The sequence below is a fragment of the Scyliorhinus torazame genome, chromosome 13, assembly GCF_047496885.1.
Source record: "Scyliorhinus torazame isolate Kashiwa2021f chromosome 13, sScyTor2.1, whole genome shotgun sequence".
NCBI classification, from domain to species: domain Eukaryota; kingdom Metazoa; phylum Chordata; class Chondrichthyes; order Carcharhiniformes; family Scyliorhinidae; genus Scyliorhinus; species Scyliorhinus torazame.
The window spans coordinates 204770669-204796019 of NC_092719.1; the positions used below are offsets into that span (position 1 = coordinate 204770669).

Below are 25351 nucleotides of genomic sequence, written 5' to 3' on the forward strand. Positions count from 1 at the left end.
CGCTACCATGTTATAACTAAAAGCAGCAAGTGGACTCTGGGTTGGGCTCTGATTGGGTGGAGAAGGGAGAAATTATAGAAAATGACTTTATAACATAAGCGCTAAGAGCCAATACCTGGACTCGGGGCGGCACGGTAGGACAATGGTTAGCACTGCTGCCTCACCACTCCAGGGTCCCGGGTTCAATTCCGGCCTCGGATGACTGTCTGTGTGGAGGTTTCACTTTCTCCCCTTGTCTGTGTGGGTTTCCTCCGGGTGCTCCGGTTTTCTCCCACAATCCAAAGATGTGCAGGTTGGATTGGCCACGCTAAATTGCTCCTTAGTATCTAAAAGGTTAGGTGGAGTTATGGGGATAGGGTGGAGGCATGGCCTTAAGTAGGGCGCTCTTTCCAAGGGCCAGAGCAGACTCGATGGGCCAAATGTCCTCCTTCTGCACTGTAAATTCTATGACTATGACCTCCCAGAATAAAGGCAGCCATAACCTCAGTTAATAATGTCTTCCTAGTGGCGGGTGGTAATCTTTCACTCTTTCTATTGATCACTGCCCTTGGTGTTGTTTCAGGCCTGTAGTGGAAAGTTTGTGCCCCTCAACCAGTGGATGTACTTTGATGCACTTGAGTGTTTGCCTGAAGAAAGTGAAGACTTCCTTTCAACTGAAGAAAGTTGCCAACCTGTGAGTATCTACAGGGCTCCACACTACATGCCACTGGCTCAGTCTATCTCTTTATGCCATCTACGTGAAGCCTTTTTGTAAATAAATACGTTATGCAATGATTGTCCATTTAAGGGCAACACAGCAGAGTAAGGGTCACCTGGCCTGGGTGTCCAATCAGGACTCTGTGGGCAAAAGCCCCAATGGGAGGAATTCTCCGAGGCAGAGAGATATTTTAGAATTAGCTGCCAACATACTGCTGCTTTTGTGGATCATTGTAAATAAATCCCTTTCACAAATTAAGTCTCTAAAAGTGCATTGTTACACATTACCTATCAAATTGCTTAGAATATCCAGTACGAAGACAGGCCATATGATACAACTGGTCTCTACTAGAGTTTATGCTCCATTTGAATCTTCATATAACCCCATCAACATATTTTTCCTGTTTCTTTCTTCCTCAAGTGTTTATCTAGCTTCCCCTTAATACATTTATTCTACTTGTTGTCATGATATGCAGACATGCATATAATGAGATACAGACAGCAGCTAATGAACACAGAGAACAGGGTATAACCAATCAGCAGGCAGAACACTTGGCGGTGGTTCCCCACTATAAAAGGCACGAGGCACTCACACTCCGCCTCTTTCCACTGGGGACATCTACAGAGTGAGTCAGGTGTATATATCATATAACACCTACAGCACGTGGCTAAGAGCTAGTCTGGTTCAATCAGACAGAGTAATCACACTTGGGTTAGCAGAGAGTCGAACTCACAGAGAACTGAGCTAACTGTGTGACATGTTCAATAAATCAAATTGAACTAACTTCAAGGTCTGGAGTATCTTTCAGTTATAGCTACATCCAGTTGCAGCCTGTGTTATCTCAGTGTGCTTAACACGACACTTGTCTCATTTATTCCTTGTGGCAGTGAGCAACACTCCCTCTAGGCTGTGAGGGTGCATGATTACTCTGCAATCCAGAACTTACCATTCAGGAGACAAACAGAAGAAGAAGAAGATCCCTTGAAAGATCTCCGCATGTGTGGCGTAGTGACAATCTTAAAGGGACCTAGCAGTGCAACAAATGGGCTGTGCACAGCGCAGGGAGATTAGAGGGGACATTAGTAGCGAATTCTGCATTCTCACCACTTCTCTGATAAAGAGGTTTCTCCTGAATTTCCTATTGGATTTATTTGTGGTCTTCTCTAATTTTTTTCCCTCCACAAATGGAAGAATATTCTCTCCAGGTGTCCGATCAAACCCTTACATTATTCTTAAAGTCCTCTCCCTTCTCTGTTGTTTTGGAGAAAAGAGCCTCCTGCCTGTTCAATCTTTCCTGATGGTTCTGATGCCATCTTTGCAATTCCTTTTCACACCTAAATCAGTACCTCGAAAGCACTTCTATAATTTGCAAATCAGAATTGTACCCAGTACTCCCAAGTGTGGCTCAATCAAGGTTCTGTCCAAGTTCAACATAACATCTCTGGATTTCAAACCAAGCAGCCTAGAGACCAAGGCCAATGTTTGGTTTTGCTCTTTTTATGGTCTTTTAGTAGTTTGTGTTTCTGAATCCCAAGGCTCCTCTACCCCATTTAAACTTTTACTTTCTGGGCAGCACGGTGGAGCAGTGGTTAGCACTGCTGCCTCACAATGCCGAGGTCCCAGATTCAAACCCGGCCCTGGGCACTGTCCATGAGGAGTTTGCACATTCTCCCTGTGTCTGTGTGGGTCTCGCCTCCACAACCCAAAGATGGTTAGGCCACATTTGAACGTTGATTAGGCCATATTTTGAATACTGTGTCCAATCCTGGTCACCACACTACCAGAAGGGCGTGGAGGCTTTGGAGAGAGTACAGAAAAGGTTTACCAGGATGTTGCCTGGTATGGAGGGTATTAGCTATGAGGAGAGATTGAATAAACTGGGATTGTTCTCCCTGGAGAGACGAAGGTTGAGGGGCGACCTGATAGAAGTTTATAAAATTATTAGGGATATAGATAGGGTGAACAGTTGGAGGTTTTTTCCCAGGGTGGAAATGCCAATTTCAAGGGGGCACAAGTTCAAGGTGAGGGGGGAAAGGTTCAGTGGAGATGTGCGGGGGAGGTTTTTTTACACAGAGGGTGGTGGTGGCCTGGAATGCACTGACAAGTGAGGTGGTTGAGGCAGATACATTAATGACCTTGAAGACTTATCTGGAGAGGCACATGAACAGACAGAGTATAGAAGAATACAGGCGGTTTGTCTCAAAAGGACACGTGATTGGCGCAGGCTTGGAGGGGCGGAGGGCCTGTTCCTGTGCTGTTTTGTTCTTTGTATGTGCGAGATAGGTGGATTGGCCACGTTAAATTTCCCCTTAATTGGAAAAAAAAAAGTTGGAAACTCTAAATTAAAGACACAACTCTCACTTTCTAAGGAAGAGGTGACGTTATTATTTAGCCCACCAAAATACACCTCCTCACACTTTTCCGTATGGAAATTGCATTTACCAATTACATTCCCGTTGATACATGAATAAGAATAGTAGTTTCCGATGGGCGAACAGGGAAGCAAAGGCCCCGCTCCTCATGAAGAGGTATGGCTGCTCTGATATTCCGAAGACCATCACTAGTGGGCATGGCTCCACCCTCCCTTCCACAACCCTGGACATGGCCTCAAGAAGAACGTCCAGTACCTGCCCAGAACATGTGGTGTGGCTGGCCGGGCCTCCCTGGCATCGTTCGTATTTGCCCTCTGTAGCGCACAAAGACTCCGAGAGACGAATAGAGTGAAGTCGATGAGGCTTTATTAAGCGTGACTGTTCCCCCGCAGTTCAGTAGTAGACTGCCTGCGGGGGAGGACTCCTGGTACTTATACTCCGCCTTCAGGGCGGAGCTAGAGGTCAACGTCCAACCAGGACCCGGGATCTGTCAGCCAATGACATCACGGCTTCACAGTCCCACATGACCCCTAATGCATACTACCACATTCACCCCTTGTTAAAAATGAACCGGGCGGGGTGATGCTTCGCATGGTGGTAAGGGTTTACAAGGCTGGTCCTGGGAGGAAAACGTTTGCATGTTATTACAGTATGTACAAGGTTTTTTTTTTTTTTTGTTTCGAACTATTTACAGTAATCGTCAGGAAAGAAAAGACAATGTTCTCGTTAAAAGTCCACATATTGTAGTGTTAGATCGACGCCACGAGTCGGTCGGGCGGTCTGGTCGTCCGTGTCGATCGCCTCGGCCCCGGTGGTGGTGGTGGTGCTTGTTCCGGTGTTGTCGTCTCCGGGAGCCTTACGGTTTCAGCTTGGGCTTCACTCCTGGTCGGGCCTGGGAGGAGGACCGATCCTCCTGGGAAGGGGGCGGTCGCAGGGTGCGGCGGTGGCAGGAAGGGGGGTGATTGGGGTCGGGGGGGGGGGGTGTGTGTTGCCGGCGGGCGCCAGATCTCGTAGGGAGACCGTGTCCTGTCGGCCGTCGGGGTACTCCACGTAAGCGTACTGCGGGTTCGCGTGAAGGAGGTGAACCCTTTCGACCAACGGGTCCGACTTGTGCGCCCGCACATGTTTTCGGAGCAAGATGGGTCCTGGGGCTGCCAGCCAGGTCGGCAGCGACGTTCCAGAGGAGGACTTCCTGGGGAAGACAAGGAGGCGCTCATGAGGCGTTTGGTTAGTACTAGTACAGAGTAGTGACCGGATGGAGTGGAGGGCGTCCGGGAGGACCTCCTGCCACCGTGAAACTGGGAGGTCCCTGGACCGTAGGACCAGTAGGACGGTCTTCCAGACCGTGCCGTTCTCCCTCTCTACTTGCCCGTTCCCCCGGGGGTTGTAGCTGGTCGTCCTGCTCGAGGCTATACCGTTGCTGAGCAGGAACTGGCGCAGCTCGTCACTCATGAAGGAGGACCCCCTGTCGCTGTGGACGTATGCGGGGCAACCAAACAGTGTGAATATGGTGTTCAGGGCTTTAATGACTGTGGCCGCGGTCATGTCAGAGCAGGGGATGGCGAATGGGAAGCGGGAGTACTCGTCCACCACATTATGGAAGTATATGTTCCGGTCGGTGGAGGGGAGGGGTCCTTTGAAATCCAGACTAAGGCGTTCAAAGGGGCGGGAAGCCTTAATCAGGTGCGCACCATCCGGCCTGAAAAAATGCGGTTTGCACTCTGCGCAGATGTGGCAGTTCCTTGTGACTGTACGGACCTCCTCTAAAGAGTATGGGAGGTTGCGGGACTTAATAAAGTGGTAGAACCGAGTGACCCCCGGGTGGCAGAGGTCCTCGTGGAGGGTTTGGAGGCGGTTAATTTGTGCGTTGGCACATGTGCCGCGGGATAGGGCATCGGACGGCTCGTTCAGCTTTCCGGGACGATACAAGATCTCGTAGTTGAAGGTGGAGAGCTCGATCCTCCTCCACCTTAAGATCTTGTTGTTTTTGATTTTGCCCCGCTGTGCATTATCGAACATGAAGGCTACCGACCGTTGGTCCGTGAGGAGAGTGAATCTCCTGCCGGCCAGGTAATGCCTCCAATGTCGCACCGCTTCCACTATGGCTTGGGCTTCCTTTTTCACTGGAGTGGCAGATTTCTGAAGCGTGGAGGGTCCGGGAGAAAAAGGCCACGGGTCTGCCCGCTTGGTTAAGGGTGGCCGCTAGAGCTACGTCGGAGGCGTCGCTCTCGACCTGGAAGGGGAGGGACTCGTCGATGGCGCGCATCGTGGCCTTTGCGATATCCGCTTTGATGCGGCTGAAGGCCTGGCATACCTCTGTCGACAGAGGCTTGCCAGGTCAGGTCACGACAGGTCGTGGTCTGTATTAGGGGGCGGGCCTTGTCTGCGTACTGGGGGACCCACTGGGCATAGTATGAAAAGAACCCCAGGCAGCGTTTTAGGGCTTTTGAGCAGTGCGGGAGGGGAAATTCCATGAGGGCGCGCATACGTTCGGGGTCGGGGCCTATTATCCCATTGCGCACTACGTAGCCCAGGATGGCTAGCCGGTTTGTGCTAAAAAAGCACTTGTCCTCGTTGTACGTGAGGTTCAAGGCTTTAGCGGTCTGGAGGAATTTTTGGAGGTTGGCGTCGTGGTCCTGCTGATCGTGGCCGCAGATGGTTACATTGTCAAGATACGGGAACGTGGCCCGTAACCCGTGTTGATCAACCATTCGGTCCATCTCTCGTTGGAAGACCGAGACCCCGTTTGTGACGCCAAATGGGACCCTTGGGAAATGGTATAATCGCCCGTCTGCCTCGAAGGCTGTGTACTTGCGGTCACTTGGGCGGATGGGGAGCTGATGGTAGGCGGACTTGAGGTCCACGGTGGAGAAGACTTTATATTGGGCAATCCGATTGACCATGTCGGATATGCGGGGGAGAGGGTACGCGTCTAGTTGTGTGTACCTGTTTTTTTTTTTTTAAATAATATTTTATTGAAAATTTTTGGTCAACCAACACAGTACATTGTGCATCCTTTACACAACATTGTAACAATACAGATAATAATGACCTTTTTTAAATTTAAACAAAAACAACAACAAATAAATAAATATTAAATAATAAAAACTAGCCCTAATTGGCAACTGCCTTGTCTCAGGCCACACACCGCCCCCCCCCATCCCTCCTCCCCCCCCCCCCCCCCATCCCTCCCCCCCCCTCCCCCCATCCCTCTTCCCCCCCCCCCCCCATCCTCCCCCATCCCTCTCCCCCCCCCCATCCCTCCCCCCAATCCCCCCCCCCCAATCCCTCCCCCCCCAAGTCCTGGGCCGCTGCTGCTGCCTTCTTTGTTCTCCCCTATCTATCTTTCCGCAAGATATTCGCCGAACGGTTGCCACCGCCTAGTAAACCCTTGAGCCGACCCCCTTAGGACGAACTTAATCCGCTCTAACTTTATGAACCCCGCCATATCATTTATCCAGGTCTCCACCCCCGGGGGCTTGGCTTCTTTCCACATTAGCAATATTCTGCGCCGGGCTACTAGGGACGCAAAGGCCAAAACATCGGCCTCTTTCGCCTCCTGCACTCCCGGCTCTTGTGCAACCCCAAATATAGCCAACCCCCAGCTTGGTTCGACCCGGACTCCTACTACTTTCGAAAGCACCTTTGTCACCCCCATCCAAAACCCCTGTAGTGCCGGGCATGAACAAAACATGTGGGTATGATTCGCTGGGCTTCTCGAGCACCTCGCACACCTATCCTCCACCCCAAAAAATTTACTGAGCCGTGTTCCATTCATATGTGCCCTGTGTAATACCTTAAACTGAATCAGGCTTAGCCTGGCGCACGAGGACGACGAGTTTACCCTGTTTAGGGCATCTGCCCACATCCCCTCCTCAATCTCCTCCCCTAGCTCTTCTTCCCATTTCCCTTTTAGTTCGTCCATCATAGTCTCCCCTTCGTCTCTCATTTCCCTATATATATCCGACACCTTACCGTCCCCCACCCATTTCTTTGAGATGACTCTGTCCTGCACCTCTTGTGTCGGGAGCTGCGGGAATTCCCTCACCTGCTGCCTCGCAAAAGCCCTCAATTGCATGTACCTGAATGCATTCCCTTGGGGCAACCCATATTTCTCGGTCAGCGCTCCCAGACTCGCAAACTTCCCATCCACAAATAGATCTTTCAATTGCGTTATACCTGCTCTTTGCCACATTCCATATCCCCCATCCATTCCCCCCGGGGCAAACCTATGGTTGTTTCTTATCGGGGACCCCCCCAGTGCTCCGGTCTTTCCCCTATGTCGTCTCCACTGTCCCCAAATCTTCAGTGTAGCTACCACCACCGGACTCGTGGTATAGTTCCTTGGTGAGAACGGCAATGGGGCTGTCACCATAGCCTGCAGGCTGGTCCCCCTACAGGACGCCCTCTCTAATCTCTTCCACGCCGCTCCTTCCTCCTCTCCCATCCACTTACTCACCATTGAAATATTAGCGGCCCAATAATACTCACTTAGGCTCGGTAGTGCCAGCCCCCCCCCCCCTATCCCTACTACGCTGTAAGAATCCCTTCCTCACTCTCGGAGTCTTCCCGGCCCAAACAAAACCCATGATACTCTTTTCTATCCTTTTGAAAAAAGCCTTCGTGATGACCACCAGGAGACACTGAAACACAAAAAGGAATCTCGGGAGGACCACCATCTTAACCGCCTGCACCCTCCCTGCCATTGACAATGCTACCATATCCCATCTCTTGAAATCTTCCTCCATCTGTTCCACCAACCGTGTCAAATTTAGCCTGTGCAATGTGCCCCAATTCTTAGCTATCTGGATCCCCAGGTAACGAAAGTCTCTTGTTACCTTCCTCAACGGTAGGTCTTCTATTTCTCTACTCTGCTCCCCTGGATGCACCACAAACAGCTCACTCTTTCCCATGTTCAATTTATACCCTGAAAAATCCCCAAACTCCCCAAGTATCCGCATTATTTCTGGCATCCCCTCCGCTGGGTCCGCCACATATAGTAGCAGATCATCGGCATATAAAGATACCCGGTGTTCTTCTCCTCCCCTAAGTATTCCCCTCCATCCCTTGGAACCTCTCAGCGCTATCGCCAGGGGCTCAATCGCCAGTGCAAACAGTAATGGGGACAGAGGACATCCCTGCCTTGTCCCTCTATGGAGCCGAAAATATGCCGATCCCCGTCCATTCGTGACCACACTCGCCACTGGGGCCCTATACAACAGCTGCACCCATCTAACATACCCCTCTCCGAACCCAAATCTCCTCAACACCTCCCACAGATAATCCCACTCCACTCTATCAAATGCTTTCTCGGCATCCATCGCCACTACTATCTCCGTTTCACCCTCTGGTGGGGCCATCATCATTACCCCTAACAACCTCCGTATGTTCGTGTTCAGCTGTCTCCCCTTCACAAACCCAGTTTGGTCCTCATGAACCACCCCCGGGACACATTCCTCTATTCTCATTGCCATTACCTTGGCCAAGACCTTGGCATCTACATTGAGGAGGGAGATTGGTCTGTAGGACCCGCATTGTAGCGGATCCTTTTCCTTCTTTAAAAGAAGCGATATCGTTGCTTCTGACATAGTCGGGGGCAGTTGTCCCCTTTCCTTTGCCTCGTTGAAGGTCCTCGTCAGTAGCGGGGCGAGCAAGTCCAAATATTTTCTGTAAAATTCAACTGGGAATCCGTCCGGTCCCGGGGCCTTTCCCGTCTGCATGTTCCTAATTCCTTTCACCACTTCTTCTACTGTGATCTATGCTCCCAATCCCATTCTTTCCTGCTCTTCCACCTTGGGAATTTCCAGCCGATCCAAAAACTCCATCATTCTCTCCCTCCCATCCGGGGGTTGAGCTTCATACAATTTTTTATAAAATGTCTTAAACACTTCATTCACTCTCTCCGCTCCCCGCTCCGTCTCTCCATCTTCGTCTCTCACCCCCCCTATTTCCCTCGCTGCTCCCCTTTTCCTCAATTGGTGTGCCAGCAATCTGCTCGCCTTCTCTCCATATTCATACTGTACACCCTGCGCCTTCCTCCATTGTGCCTCTGCAGTGCCTGTGGTCAGCAAGTCAAATTCCACATGCAGCCTTTGCCTTTCCCTATACAGTCCCTCCTCCAGTGCTTCCGCATACTGTCTGTCCACCCTCAAAAGTTCTTGCAACAACCGCTCCCGTTCCTTACTCTCCTGCTTCCCTTTATGTGTCCTTATTGATATCAGCTCCCCCCTAACCACCGCCTTCAACGCCTCCCAAACCACTCCCACCTGAACCTCCCCATTGTCATTGAGTTCCAAGTACTTTTCAATGCATCCCCTCACCCTTAAGCACACCCCCTCATCTGCCATTAGTCCCATATCCATTCTCCAGGGTGGACGCCCTCTTGTTTCCTCCCCTATCTCCAAGTCTACCCAGTGTGGGGCATGATCCGAAATGGCTATAGCCGTATATTCCGTTCCCCTCACCCTCGGGATCAATGCCCTGCCCAACACAAAAAAGTCTATGCGTGAATAGACTTTATGGACATAGGAGAAAAACGAGAACTCCTTACTCCTAGGTCTACTGAATCTCCACGGGTCCACCCCTCCCATCTGCTCCATAAAATCCTTAAGCACCTTGGCTGCTGCCGGCCTCCTACCAGTCCTGGACTTCGACCTATCCAGCCTTGGTTCCAACACCGTGTTAAAGTCTCCCCCCATTATCAGCTTTCCGGTCTCTAGGTCTGGGATGCGTCCTAGCATTCGCCTCATAAAATTGGCATCGTCCCAATTCGGGGCATACACGTTTACCAAAACCACCATCTCTCCCTGTAATTTGCCACTCACCATCACGTATCTGCCCCCGTTATCCGCCACTATAGTCTTTGCCTCGAACATTACCCGCTTCCCCACTAATATAGCCACCCCCCTGTTTTTCGCATCCAGCCCCGAATGGAACACCTGCCCTACCCATCCTTTGCGCAACCTAACCTGATCTATCAGTTTCAGGTGCGTTTCCTGTAACATGACCACATCTGCTTTAAGTTTCTTAAGGTGTGCGAGTACTCGTGCCCTCTTTATCGGCCCGTTAAGCCCCCTCACGTTCCACGTGATCAGCCGAGTTGGGGGGCTTCCCACCCCCCCCCCCCCTTGCCGGTTAGCCATCATCTTTTTCCAGCTTCTCGCCCAGTTCCCACGCGGCTGTATTTCTCCCAGACGGTGCCCCCCCGCCCATCCTTTCCCGCACCCACTCCCCCCTTTCCCCAGCAGCAGCAACCCAGTAATTCCCCCCTCCCCCCCCCCCCCCCCCCCCCCCGCTAGACCCCCCCGCTAGCGTAATTACTCCCCCCATGTTGCTCCCAGAAGTCAGCAAACTGTGGCTGATCACGGCTCGCCCCGTGCGGCGCCCCCTCCTTCCTGCTTCTCTATTCCCGCCATAATTATCATAGCGCGGGAACCAAGCCCGCGCCTCTCCCTCGGCCCCGCCTCCCATGGCCAACGCCCCATCTCCTCTCCCTCCCCACCTCCCACCATCACCACCTGTGGGAGAAAGAAAAGTTACCATACCGCAGGATTAATCATACAATCCCTCTTCGCCCCCCCCCCCCCCCACTAGTCCCACCACTTTGTCCAAACGTTCATTTTCGTAGTCCAATCATTCCAATTTTTCTTCTACAATAAAAGTCCACGCTTCATCCGCCGTCTCAAAGTAGTGGTGCCTCCCTTGATATGTGACCCACAGTCTTGCCGGTTGCAGCATTCCAAACTTTATCTTTTTTTTGTGAAGTACCGCTTTGGCCCGATTAAAGCTCGCCCTCCTTCTCGCCACCTCCGCACTCCAATCTTGATAGACGCGGATCACCGCGTTCTCCCATTTACTACACCGAGTTTTCTTCGCCCATCTAAGGACCATTTCTCTATCCTTAAAACGGAGAAATCTCACCACTATGGCTCTGGGAGCTTCTCCTGCTCTCGATCCTCGCACCATAACTCGGTATGCTCCCTCCACCTCCAACGGACCCGTCGGGGCCTCCACTCCCATTAACGAGTGCAGCATCGTGCTCACATATGCCCCGACGTCCGCCCCCTCCACACCTTCAGGAAGGCCAAGAATCCTCAAGTTGTTCCTCCTTGCGTTATTTTCCAGTGCCTCCAACCTCTCCACAGATCGTTTCTGGTGTGCCTCCTGTATCTCCGACTTCACCACCAGGCCCTGTATATCGTTTTCATTCTCTGCTGCTTTCGCCTTCACGACCCGAAGCTCCTGCTCCTGGGTCTTTTGTTCCTCTTTCAGCCCTTCAATCGCCTGTAATATCGGGGCCAACAACTCTTTCTTCATTTCCTTTTTTATCTCCTCCACGAAGCGTTTCAAAAACTCTTGTTGTTCAGGGCCCCATATGAAACTGCCACCTTCCGACGCCATCTTGGTTTCTGCTTGCCTTCCTTGCCGTTGTTCCAAAGGATCCGCTGCAATCCGGCCACTTTCCTCTCCTTTTTCCATCCGTGTCCAGGGGGAACACCCTTCTGGTTTACCGCACGGTGTTTTCAGCCGTTAAAATTGCCGTTGGGGCTCCTATCAAGAGCCCAAAAGTCCGTTTCACAGGGAGCTGCCGAAACGTGCGACTCAGCTGGTCATCGCCGCACCCGGAAGTCGTTGTGTGTACCTGTTGATGGTCTGGCTATAGTCTATGACCATCCTTTGCTTCTCCCCTGTCTTTACTACTACCACCTGTGCTCTCTAGGGACGATTGCTGGCCTGGATTATGCCTTCCTTTAGTAGCCGCTGGACTTCGGACCGAATGAAGGTCCGGTCCTGGGCGCTGTACCGTCTGCTCCTAGTGGCGACGGGTTTGCAATCCGGGGTGAGGTTTGCAAACCAGGATGGGGGTTGCACCTTGAGGGTTGCAAAGCCGCAGATAGTGAGTGGGGGTATTGGGCCGCCGAATTTGAAGGTTAGGCTCTGTAGATTGCACTGGGAGTCTAATCCCAGTAATGTGGGGGTGCAGAGTTGGGGAAGGACGTAGAGCCTATAGTTTTTGAACTCCCTCCCTTGCACCGTTAGGGTAACTATGCAGAAGCCTTTCATCTGTACGGAGTGGGATCCTGCAGCTAGGGAAATCTTTTGTGCGCTGGGACGGATGGTCAAAGAACAGCGCCTTACCGTGTCGGGGTGGATAAAGCTCTCCGTGCTCCCGGAGTCGACCAGGCATGGTGTCTCGTGCCCGTTTATCAGCACCGTTGTCGTCGTCGTCTGGAGCGTCCGGGGCCGTGCTTGGTCCAGCGTCATTGAAGCCAGACGTGGTTGTAATGGTTGAGCGTCTTCTTCGAACCCCGTGGAGCCGTCGACACTGAGGTCCGTTGTTGCCGTCCAAGATGGCGTCGGGGGTGAACAAGATGGCTGCCCCCATGCATCGCACATGGCTGGGGGGTCACAAGATGGCGGCGGGGGTGGACAAAATGGCCGCCCCCATGCGTCGCACAGGTCTGGGGTGGTCCAAGATGGCGGCGCCCTTCCTCCCCTCGTGGTGGCCGGGACCCAAAATGGCGGCGCCTGCGGGTCGCGCTGGGGGGGTTGGGGAGCGTTAGGAACGCGCAGGGCTCCCTCTTCTCTGGGGACAGCGGTGGCCGGGACCCAAAGTGGTAGCGCCGGCGGATGGGGGGGGGGGGGGGGGGGGGGAGCGTAAACGGCGTGCAGGGCTCCCTGTTCTCCGGGGCGAGCGGTGGTCGGGACCCAGAGTGGTAGCGCCGGCGGGTCATACATGGGGCGCTGGGGGGGTTGGGGAGCGTAAACGGCGTGCAGGGCTCCCTGTTCTCCCAGGGCAGCGGCGACCTCGCGGGACCGGCACACAGCCGCGAAATGGCCCTTTTTCCAGCAGCTCTTGCAGATCGCTGCGCGGGCCGGGCAGCGCTGCCGGGGGTGTTTCGCCTGGCCGCAGAAATAGCAGCGGGCTCCCCCGGTGCGACTTGGCGTTTGAACCGTGCAAGCCTGTGGGGTGTCCGGGGGGGGGGGTGGGTTTGTCGCGACGGGTGCGTATGGAGCCCAATGGGCTGCCGCGCGGTCGGGGCCGTAGGCGCGGGTATTTCGCGCGGCCACGTCTAGGGAGGCTGCTAGGGCCCGTGCCTCTGAGTCCTAGCGACTCTTTTTCTAGAAGTCTTTGGCGGATTTGGGAGGAGTTCATACCTGCCACAAAAGCATCGCGCATTAACATGTCCGTGTGTTCATTTGCGTTCACCGGCGGGCAGCTGCAGGCCCGTCCCAAAATTAGTAGCGCGGCGTAGAATTCATCTATCGATTCTCCAGTACTTTGCCGTCTCGTTGCGAGTTGATAGCGAGCGTAGATCTGGTTTACTGGGCGAACATAGAGACTTTTTAGTGCTGCGAACGCCGTCTGGAAATCCTCTGCGTCTTCGATGAGGGAGAAAATCTCCGTGCTTAACCTCGAGTGCAGGACCTGTAGTTTTTGGTCTTCTGTGACCCGGCCGGTGGCCGTTCTGAGGTAGGCCTCGAAACAAGTCTGCCAGTGCTTGAAAGCTGCTGCTGCGTTCACTGCGTGGGGGCTGATCCTCAGGCATTCCGGGATGATCCTGAGCTCCATAGTCCTTTAGTCACGCTTAATAAATTGTAGCGCACAAAGATTCCGAGAGACGAATAGAGTGAAGTCGATGAGGCTTTATTAAGCGTGACTGTTCCCCCACAGTTCAGTAGTAGACTGCCTGCGGGGGAGGACTCCTGGTACTTATACTCCGCCTTCAGGGCGGAGCTAGAGGTCAACATCCAACCAGGACCCGGGATCTGTCAGCCAATGACATCACGGCTTCACAGTCCCATATGACCCCTAATGCATACTACCACACCCTCCACCTCCAGGAAGAATCATTGTCTTCTTGTTCGGTATGCTCTGTGCACCACCTTGTGCTCAGCCCTACGCATGAGGAGGTAAAGTTTGCCCTGTGCAGTGCTTTGACCCAGAGTCCTCCCCCTATCTCCCTGCCTAGTTCTTCCTCCCACTTTTTCATTGTCTCACCCAGGGGTGAGCGTACCTCGTCTAACAGTTGCCCAAACATGTCCGCACAGTTCCCCTCCCCTAGGTCACCCACGTTCAGTAGTCTTTCTCATGGTGACTGCGGAGTCAAGAGAAACACGGAGGACAGGCAGAAGGGAGGAAAACTACAAGAGACCAGTTTGCTGGCAAATGAATGCCTGAACCACACTGTATATAAACCACTGTAAGTGGGTGTTTTGACCAAGTCTGGCAATGTGACGTCTACAAGGGAAGTATTTTCGTTATGGGAGGCTATTGTTACAGTTGTCGGTTGTAACTTCTTCTTTGTTGATATATGTGATGGTCTTGTTTGGCCCTGTGAATTTGTGAATTAAAATGTTAAAAGTGCAATAAAAATATTTTTTTCTAAATGAGTAGGAATAAGAAAAAGAGACAGCCTTGTATTGACGTAGCCCCTTCCGTGGCCCTGTGGCCAATTAAGTGCTTTTTTCATAGATTATCATAGAATATACAGTGCAGAAGGAGGCCATTCGGCCCATCAAGTCTGCACCGGCTCTTGGAAAGAGCACCCTACCCTAGGTCAACACCTCCACCCTATCCCTGATCCCCATTACCCAGTAACCCCACCCAACACTAAGGGCAATTTTGGACACTAAGGGCAATTTATCATGGCCAATCCACCTAACCTGCACATCTTTGGACTGTGGGAGGAAACCGGAGCACCCGGAGGAAACCCATGCACACACTGGGAGGATGTGCAGACTCCGCACAGACAGTGACCCAAGCTGGAATCGAACCTGGGACCCTGGAGCTGTGAAGCAATTGTGCTATCCACAATGCTACCGTGCTGCCCTGTTGAAGAGTAGCCACTGCTGAAAACGGGACAACCAATTTGCACACAGCAAGATCCCACGATCAGCGAGAAATATGTTGGGTGTTTATGGGGTAAATATTGGCCAAGACACCTGGCTTTTCTTCAGAGTGTGCTGTGGGATCTTCGCCATCCACCTGAGAGGAGTTAATGCCTGATCCAGGAGGCTGATGCCTACGATGCGTCACTCAAGTCCCTGAGCCATCTGATTTGGAGGAGGTGAGAGTCCTACCCCACAGAGCTATGGCTGAGAGAGGGCAGCCTCCGTTTTCATGAACTTCTATTCTGATTGATCACATTTAACGATCGAGATCGAATCATTTGATAAATTCCGAGGAGTTGCTAAACAAGTTTTTAAAATGAGGTGTGAGGACAATGGGCGAATGTTAGTTCCTCTGCTAATCAGGTTCGTTTGCCACAGTGATTAGGGGTTGGCATTTATTGATGTGTGTATCCAACAGATGACTTTGGGGCAGTCATCAGCTGCTTCAAATAGGTTACAATGGTTAAAAAGTTGCTCGATTCTTTGGCCACTTTCAAATAGAGATACCTTTTGCCAGGAAGTTAGCATGCGGAAATAGCGTTAATGAATTCCTGACGCAGTGTTCTTTCTGTGATGGTTAACCTCCTACTCCCCCTCTAATGTTCGAGATACAGCACACGTTCTGCTTTTTAATTGGATTTAGTCTTGGAGCTAGAGGGGCAGGAGTCTCCCATTTATGATGGGTGGTCCGAGGAAATGTTGTCTCTGAGGGTCGTGACTCTTTGACCCCTCTCTGAGTGGTCAGGAGGCGGGATCATTTGAGTTTTTAAGGCCGAGGTCGTTAAATCCTTAATGAACAAGGGAGTCGCCCGTTAACAGGCGATGAGACAGGAATGTGAAGCTGAGGTTAAAATTAGAGCTGCTGTGATCTTATTGAATGGCAAGAGGGACCAAATAGCCTATTCCTGCTCTTAATTTGTACCTTCGTAATCGTCCAGCACAGAAGGAGGCCTTTCATCCCATCATGTGGAGATGCCGGCGTTGGACTGGGGTGAGCACAGTACGAAGTCTTACAACACCAGGTTAAAGTCCAACAGGTTTGTTTCGATGTCACTAGCTTTCGGAGCGCTGCTCCTTCCTCAGGTGAATGAAGAGGTCTGTTCCAGAAACATATATATAGACAGATTCAAAGATGCCAAACAATGCTAGGAATGCGACCATTAGCAGGTGATTAAATCCTTACAGATCCAGAGATTGGGTAACCCCAGGTTAAAGAGGTGTGAATTGTATCAAGCCAGGACAGTTGGTAGGATTTTGCAGGCCAGATGGTGGGGGATGAATGTAATGCGACATGAATCCCAGGTCCCGGTTGAGGCCGCACTCACGTGTGCGGAACTTGGCTATAAGTTTCTGCTCGGCGATTCTGCGTTGTCGCGGGTCTTGAAGGCCGCCTTGGAGAACGCTTACCCGGAGATCAGTGGCTGAATGCCCTTGACTGCTGAAGTGTTCCCCGACTGGAAGGGAACATTCCTGCCTGGTGATTGTTGCGCGATGTCCGTTCATTCATTGTCGCAGCGTCTGCATGGTCTCGCCAATGTACCACGCTTCGGGACATCCTTTCCTGCAGCGTATGAGGTAGACAACGTTGGCCGAGTCGCATGAGTATGTACCGCGTACCTGGTGGGTGGTGTTCTCACGTGTAATAGTGGTATCCATGTCGATGATCTGGCACGTCTTGCAGAGATTGCCATGACAGGGTTGTGTGGTGTCGTGGTCACTGTTCTGAAGACTGGGTAGTTTGCTGCAAACAATGGTTCGTTTGAGGTTGCGCGGTTGTTTGAAGGCAAGTAGTGGGGGTGTGGGGATGACCTTGGCAAGATGTTCATCGTCATCAATGACGTGTTGAAGGCTGTGAAGAAGATGACGTAGTTTCTCCGCTCCGGGGAAGTACTGGACGACGAAGGGTATTCTGTCGGTTGTGTCCCATGTTTGTCTTCTGAGGAGGTCGGTCCGGTTTTTCGCTGTGGCGCGTTGGAACTGTCGCTCGATGAGTCGAGTGCCATATCCTGTTCGTACGAGGGCATCTTTCAACGTCTGTAGATGTCTGTTACGCTCCTCCTCGTCTGAGCAGATCCTGTGTATACGGAGCGCTTGTCCATAGGGGATGGCTTCTTTAATGTGTTTAGGGTGGAAGCTGGAGAAGTGGAGCATCATGAGGTTATCTGTGGGTTTGCGGTAAAGCGAAGTGCTGAGGTGACCGTCCTTGTTTCACCCCATCATAACTGTACTCGCTCTTCTAAAAGCTCAGACTGTCCCTAACCTGTATTTTCTGGTTCTGCACAGAGAGGCTGTCGTTACGATGGGCAGATCGCGATATTTGGAGCTGACTTTCAGGAGAAGCTGAAAACACAGAAATACTTCCTGGTAAGTGGAGGACGAGGCCTGAGATTGAGTTTGCTTTGTAGCCTTATTCTCTCATGAAACATTGGTGCTCAATCGCTTGGTCGATTTCCACGACACCTTAAGTGAATCCCCTCACCCATTCAACTTGGCGGCGTGAGAGCATGGGACATTCTAGACCCGTGGCCGAACTCCGATCAAAGCTTCTGTGGATCCACAGTCAAGTCCTCTACCACCCCCCCCCCCCCCCCCCTTCCCTCCCCTCCCCTCCCAGTGCTCCCTGTTTGCCCCACCAGCGGGGCCTTATTCCTTCGCATATCCAATGTGACGATCAATATTGAATTAACAGGGTTAGACTTTGAGGCGAGGTCGCATAAACTAGGCTTGTTTTCCATGGCATATAAGAAGGTTAAGGGACGATTTGATTTGAAGTTTCTATAATGTTGAAAGGAACTGGTAGGGTAGATAGAGATAAACTTTTTCTTCTGGTAGGAGACGAGTTTCCAGAATTCTTTATTTTCTTTATAAATTTAGAGTGCCCAATTCATTTTTTTCCAATTAAGGGGCAATTTAGCATGGCCAATCCACCTAGCCTGCACATCTTTTGGGTTGTGGGGGCGGAACCCGCGCAAACAAGGGGAGAATGTGGAAACTCCACACGGACAGTGACCCAGAGCCGGGATCGAACCTGGGACCTCGGCGCCGTGAGGCAGCAGTGCTAACCACTGCGCCACCGTGCTGCCCACTGGTTTCCAGAATTCTAAGCCTCTTCCGACAATAAAGGATCTTAAAATAAGTATCTGTCGAGCAGTTGTCCTCTGAATCTTTTCCAGAGCCTCAGAACCCCGACATAGGAGGCGACCAATGAAGACTCCATTTCAAATGCAGTCAGGCCAAAGCCTTTCAGGACATGACTTACAGAGTCGTAAATAGCGTAAACACCCAACAAATTTCAGAGGACAGAGACGAAGAGAAAGTATTTTCTCTCAAGAGGGGCGTGTGTCCCTGGACCTCTCTCCCTTAAAAGGCAGTGGACGCAGAGACTTTGAATATTTTTAAGGCAGCGCGAGGTAAATTCTTGATAAACAAAGGGATTAATCAGGGTTAGGCAGGAATTAGAGGTTGAGGTTCCAATCAGGTGGTGCCATGATCTTATTGAATGGCAGAGCAGGCTCGAGAGGCCGAATGGCTTACTCCTGCTCCTCACTCATATCTCAGTCATGTCTGTTTGTACGCCATTTGGCACCAAAGCCATTTCAGATGATATTGGGGGGGAAAAGGTCTAAAGTCTGGTCAGAAGGTTAGATTTTACGGAAGATCTTAAAAGTAGGAGGGAGCATTTTGGGAGGCGATTCCAGAATTCGTAGCTGAAGGCCTGGCCACCGGTTGTGGGGTGAAGGATACCGGAAACTTTCCAATCAAGTTAAAGACTGCAGCTCGATCGGGATGGGAGGAAGACTGCGGAGCTTTCGCCAGGTTTTCATTTACGAAAAGTGGCGCCGAGAGGTTGTGTGAGGGGAATTGGACCTGGGGCTAGTGGAACAGGAATGAGAGTTTTGGGGGGATGGGTGGGAAGTCAGATTGAAGATTGGGTGTTGCGGAGATGAAAACTCCCCACGGGTTGGGATTTATAATCTTTATTATTGTGTTATGGGCCAGGGTTTAGAGAACCCCAAAGTGTATCATGGAGTTCACCTGACCCACAACGTTTACTAGATTGTGGTATGGGGAGCACACGACCCACTCTACAGGTGTGGTACAGCAGAAATGGAAAAGCAGCTTTAAAGCAAAACAATGTTTATTCTATGAACTCAAGTTAACCTTTTTAAAACATACGGTGAACATCTTAGCAACCATTAATTCAAATATAACCCCCAAAGAATACAACACTAAGTAATCCTTAAGCTGTCCTTTTAACATCCATAAGACGTTAAAGCACATCAGGTTTAAGTCACTACTGAGAGCAGTTATTAGTTTTAAATCACCAAAGGATCGATTTAAGGTCTTTAGATTACAGAGAGAGACTAACACACCTTCTGGCGGGGACTGCAGCTATCCAGCTCTGAAAACGAAACTAAAACACACCCTGCAGCAAACAGCCGAAAACGAAAGTAAAAAGCTGACAGACAGCCCAGCTCCACCCACACTCTGACATCACTGATTAAACACCCATTTCTTAAAGGTACATTTCTTAAACACCCATTTCTTAAAGGTACTCTCACATGACAATTGTCACAAGTAGGCTTGCATTAACACTGCAATGAAGTTACCGTGAAAATCCCCTAGTCGCCACACTCCGGCACCTGTTTGGGACTCTCCTCTGGCTGGGATTTGGGACCCCCTCAGGAATAGGACACACCGTCAGTGTCAAATTTCTAAACGACCGACTGCTACAAAATAACTTCCTCAAGAGTAGAATGTTTTCCAAGGACTTCCGGTGGCGGCTTTGAAGGAGTAAGTCGCACATTTGGTAGCTCCCATTTGGGTCGGACTTTTGGACCTTTTGCCCCGATTTTTTTACCAGACTTGATTTGAAAAATTGATGACGAGGCAATTGTGGACTGAATTCCCACATCAGTGCATGGAGAGGAGGACTAGGAGTGCTCGCAAAGGCAGAAACAGAAGAACAGAAAAGGCTTGGGCTGAAGCTGCAGCAGGACAGCATGGCGGAGGACTGGGCCTCTGGCTTGTCGACCCAGCGCTCAACGTAGCAGCTGATGCAAGTTATCCAGGAGGGCTTCGCCAAGCAGAAGCAGGACTGCTTGGACCTGTTTAAAGAGGCAATTTCGCGGCTGGAACTTAGACTGGATGCCCAAAATCGGGCGATCCAGAAAGTAGAGAATGCGCTGGCTGACCAGGAGGAACGTCGAACAGCGGTGGAGTTGGAGGTGGGGATGCTGAGGGACCAGCAGAAAAGGCTCCTGGAGAAGGTGGAGGACCGAAAGAACAGGTCCCGTCGGCAGAGCTTGAGGATCGTTGGGCTCCTGGAGGGATCCTAAGGAGCGGACACTGGGGCATGCATCGTGGGCATGTTCGAGAAGCTGCTGGGGGATTAAATGAAATGAAAATGAAAATCGCTTATTGTCACGAGTAGGCTTCAATGAAGTTACTGTGAAAAGCCCCTAGTCGCCACATTCCGCCGCCTGTTCGGGGAGGCTGGTACGGGAATCGAACCGTGCTGCTGGCCTGCCTTGGTCTGCTTTAAAAGCCAGCGATTTAGCCTAGTGTGCTAAACCAGCCCCTGGGGCATTCCCCCAACTCTTGGAGGTGGACAGGGCTCACTGAGCGCTCGCAAGGAAGCCGCGGATGGGAGACCCCCCCCCCCCCCTTCCCGAGGACAATGGTGGTGAGATTCCACAGGTATCTGGATAAGGAGCGTGTTTTACAGTGGGCCAAGCAGACACGGAGCTGCAAATGGGACAACAGTATCCTGCGGATCTATCAAGATCTGAGTGCGGAGGTGGCCAGGAGAAAACCGGAGCTTAACCAGATAAGGTCGACACTTTTCAAGAAAAAGGTGAAGTTCGGGCTGTTGTATCCAGCCCGCCTCTGGGTCACTTTTATACGAGGAACAACATTTCTATTTCGAGTTGCCTGAGGAAGCGCTGGACTTCGCGAAAAGGAAAGGACTGGTGTCGGACTGAGAACTTTGAACTTTGAATTTTGCTGTAACGTTTATGTTTTTAAGAAAAAAAAGTTTCTTGTTTTTTGTTTTTTCGGACGTTATTTGTAATGCCTGCTGTATGGATCTGGGGCCAGTTACAGAGCTGACTGAGGTAAAGTTTGCATTTGCACTGTTGGGGGATGGAGGTGTGTTTGTTCAGATGCCGGATCTTTTGCTTGATCTTTTCGTGTTCAACTTGTTTTTTTTCCTCTGTCGGGCAATTGTGTTGGGATTGTTTTTCATTTGAATATGTATGCATGAGCGGGGGGGAGAGGGAACAATAGTTGGGAGAATGTTTGGCGCCGGGGCGAGGGCCACCAAGCTAGCTGGGCGGGCTAGCTTACGGAAGCGTAGTGGAGGGTGAGCAGATGTTAGGCTTATCAAAGGGGTTGATTTTTTTTTTTCTGCTGTTATTTGGGAGGGGGGAAAAATGTTCTGCTGACGAGGGAGGGACTTTTGCTGAGGGACAGAGAGGAGGTCGGGGCGGAGGCTGCCTGGGGGCGGGCCGGAGGTGGCGTGGGGTGCGGGCTGGCGACTGGCCCAAGAGTGGGGATGGCTGAGCAGCGAAGCGGGGGGGGAGGGCGATGAGCCCCCCCAACTAGAGTGATCATCTGGAATGTAAGAGGGCTCAATGGGCCGGTTAAGAGGGCATGTTGTTCGAGCATTTGAGAGGACTGAAGGCGGACGTGGTAATGCTGCAGGTGACGCACCTGAGAGTAGCCGACCAGATTAGAGTGAGGAAAGGTTGGGTCAGACAGGTTTTTCACTCTGGACTGGATTCGAAGACCAAAAGGGTCGCGATCCTGATCAACAAACAGAAGAACAGTTTTGGATGGGGGAGGCCGGTACATTATGGTCAGTAGGAAATTGGAGGGGGTGCAGGTGGTACTAGTAAATGTATATGCGCCAAACTGGGACAATGTGTTTATAAAGAGGATGCTGGGGAAGATACTGGACCTGGGTTAGCATAAGGTGGTCATGGGAGGGGACGTTAACACAGTTATTGACCCTGGTTTAGACCGGTCAAGCTCAAAAACGGGCAGGGTGCCAGCAACGGCTAAGGAGCTAAAAGGGTTCATGGAGCAGAGGGTTGGGTTGGGGGGGGGCGGACCCATGGAGATTTGGGCAGCCGAGGGTGATGGAGTTCTCCCTCCACTCGTGTGCATAAAGTGTACTCCCGGATCGATTTCTTAATTCTGAGCAGGGCTTTACTGACTGGGTAGTGGACACAGGGTACTCGGCAATCACAATCTCAGACCATGCTCCGCACTGGGTTGACCTAGAGGTTAGTAAAGTCAGTAATCCGCGCCGCGCTGGAGGTTAGACGTGGGACTTTTAGCAGACGAGGAGGTGTGCAGGCGGTTGAGGAAATGTAGGAGGACCGACTGGTAAAGGAGATACTACAGGTCGACAGGAGGTACGTGGAGACCCCAGAGGCAGGGCTTCAAAGGGAACGGCGGAGGCTGCAGGCGGAGTTCGGCTTGTTAACCACAGAAAGGACGATAGGGCAGCTGAGAAAGGCGAGGGGGGTGATTTATGAGCATTGAGAGAAGGCCAGCAGATTGCTTGCACAGCAGCTTAGAAAGAGGGAGGCAGCCAGGGAGATAGGGAAAATAAAGGATGGAGACGGGAACCTGGTGGGAGACTCAGCAGGAGTGAATAAGGCGTTAAGGAGTTTTATAGGCTGTATGGATCGGAACCCCCACCTGGGCCGGAGGGGATGAAGCACTTCCTGATGTGTTGGGTGTTCCGGATCACTTAAAGGTCACCAACACTTGAAATAGTGCAATACTATTTTATTGAATCATTAACTGTTTAAACATACTCAGACTGTGGGTTAATATGATACCAGCTTTAACTAAAGACCTTTGCCTTGTTCTAACCAGTCGATGCACTCAGCACATGGTGAATGTCTGTGTTACAGGCTGTGAGCTCTGTCCTCCTAGCTAGCTGCAACTTGAATGAGCGGGAACTCTGATGCTCCCTGTCTTTATAGTGCGTGTGCTCTCACTGGTGATTGGCTGCGGCGTTGTGTGTGTTGATTGGTCCCACTGTGCGTCCATCAGTGTGTGTCTGCACCATGATATACTGGTTATATTATGACACTTCCTAGGGGGGGGCGAATTTCCCGAAGGTGGACGGGGAGCTGGTAGAAGGGTTGGGGGACCCGATCGGGATCGAAGAGATAGTGGAGTAAATACAGTCGGGTAAAGCCCCGGGGCCGGATGGGTACCCAGTGGAGTTCTATAAAACATTCTCTGAGGATATTGGGGCCGCTGTTGATGAGGACATTCAATGAGGCAAGGGTGAGAGGGGTCCTTCCCCTGGCGATGTCACAGGCCACGATCTCGCTGATCCTGATGCGGGATAAGGATCCGGAGCTGTGTGGGTCATACATGCCGATATCCCTATTGAATGTGGACGCCAAACTGCTGGCCAAAATATTGTCCTCTAGGATTGAAGATTGTGTTGCGGACGTGATTGGGGAGGACCAGTCGGGGCTCGTTAAGGGAAGGCAGTTGGTGTCCAATGTAATAAGGTTGCTAAATTCAATCATGATGCCCCCAGAAGGTGGAGGTAGTGGTCGCAATGGACGCAGAGACGGCTTTTGATCGAGTAGAATGCAGTGTGAGGTACTGGGACGATTCGGATTTGGGCGGGGCTTTATTGACTGGGTCAGGTTGCTGTATTAGGCTCCTGTGGTGAGCGTACGGACGAATAGGATGGCAATTGCACCAAGAGCCTCAAGGGGCTAGAAGGGGTTGGTCCGGGGGGGGGTGGGGTGTTGGTCGGGGGGGGGGGTGGGGGGAGCACCGAGTCTCGCTTTACACAGACAACCTGCTCCTGTATGTATCGGATCCAGTGGAGGTGATGGAAGTAATCATGGGGATTCTGGGAGAATTTGGCCGGTTTTCGGGGTTTAAACTAAATATGGGGAAAAGCGAGATGTTTGCGATCCAGATAAGGGGACACGGGAGGGGACTGGGTGAACCGCCCTTTAGAGTGGTAGGGGGAAGCTTTCGGTATCCAGGCATCCAAGTGGCACGGGAATGGGAACGGCTGTACAAACTTAATCTGACCCGTCTGGTGGACCAAATGAAGGACGGTTTTCGGAGGTGGGACGCGCTTCCGTTGTCACTAGCTGGGAAGATCCAGACGGTGAAGATGACAGCCCTTCCGAGATTCCTGTTTGTGTTCCAGTGTCTCCCCATCTTTATTCCGCGGACCTTTTTAAAACGGGTTAACAAAGTTATCACGGGCTTTGTATGGGCGAGCAAGACCCTGCGGGTAAAAAAGGGGATGCTTGAGCGGAGCCAGGGAGAGGGCGGGCTGGCGCTACCAAACTTCAGTAACTATTATTGGGCGACGAATATAGCCATGATCAGGAAGTGGGTGGTGGGGGAGGGGTCGGCATGGGAGCGTATGGAGGCGGCTTCATGCAAGGGCACCAGTCTGGGGGCATTGATAACGGCTCCTCTGCCGTTCCCGCCGGCACGGTACTCCACCAGCCCCGTGGTGGTGGCAGCCCTGAGAGTCTGGGGGCAATGGAGGAGGCATGTGGGAGCAGAGGGAGCATCGGTCTGGTCTCCAATCTGCAATAATCACCGGTTTGCTCCGGGAAGGATGGACACGGGGAGGGGGGGGGGGCGGGTTCGGAGATGGCAGAGGGCAGGAATCGTGAGGATGGGGGATATGTTTATTGAGGGAGCTTTCCTAGCTTGAGGGAGCTGGAGGAGAAATTCGGATTGGCGAGGGGAAACAGATTCCGATACCTGCAGGTGCGGGACTTTGTACGCAGACAGGTCTCAACCTTCCCGCTCCTACCACCAAGGGGGATACAGGAGATGGTACTTTCCAGAGTGTGGGTGGGAGAAGGGAAGGTCTCCAACATCTATAAGGAGCTCATTGGGTCAGAGGACACGAAGACTGAGGAGCTAAAGCACAAGTGGGAAGAGGAGTTCGGAGGAGAGATAGAGGATGGTCTCTGGGCAGATGCGTTGAGTAGAGTCAACGCGCCCACAACATGCACCAGGCTCAGCCTGATACAGTTTAAGGTCGTTCACCGGGCTCACATGACAGTGACCCGGATGAGCAGGTTCCTTGGTGTAGAAGACAGGTGTGCGAGGGGGGCCAGCGAACCATGTCCACATGTTTCGGACATGCCCAAAGCTCAGGGGATTCTGGCCGGCGTTTGCAGACGTTATGTCCACTATGTTTAAAAACAAGGTTGGCACCGAGTCTGGAGGTGCCGATTTTTGGGGTGTCGGAAGATCCGGGAATCCAGGAGGAGAAAGAGGCAGACGTTCTGACCTTTGCTTCCCTGGTAGCCCGAAGACATATTGTCAGTTTGGAGGGACTCAAAGCCCCCGAAGTCGGAGACCT

At 51.8% G+C, this 25351-nt stretch overlaps 1 protein-coding gene across 3 annotated transcripts in view; it reads left to right on the forward strand.

Moving 5' to 3' along the window:
* uba1 (ubiquitin-like modifier activating enzyme 1) overlaps window positions 1-25351 on the forward strand; it is a 416000-nt gene that overhangs the window by 35302 nt on the left and 355347 nt on the right. For all 3 annotated transcript variants that reach the window (XM_072472935.1, XM_072472934.1, XM_072472936.1), the window contains exons 11-12: window positions 563-673; window positions 17248-17328. In XM_072472935.1, coding sequence (XP_072329036.1) covers window positions 563-673; window positions 17248-17328 — 192 coding nt within the window. The remainder of the gene's footprint in view (window positions 1-562; window positions 674-17247; window positions 17329-25351) is intronic.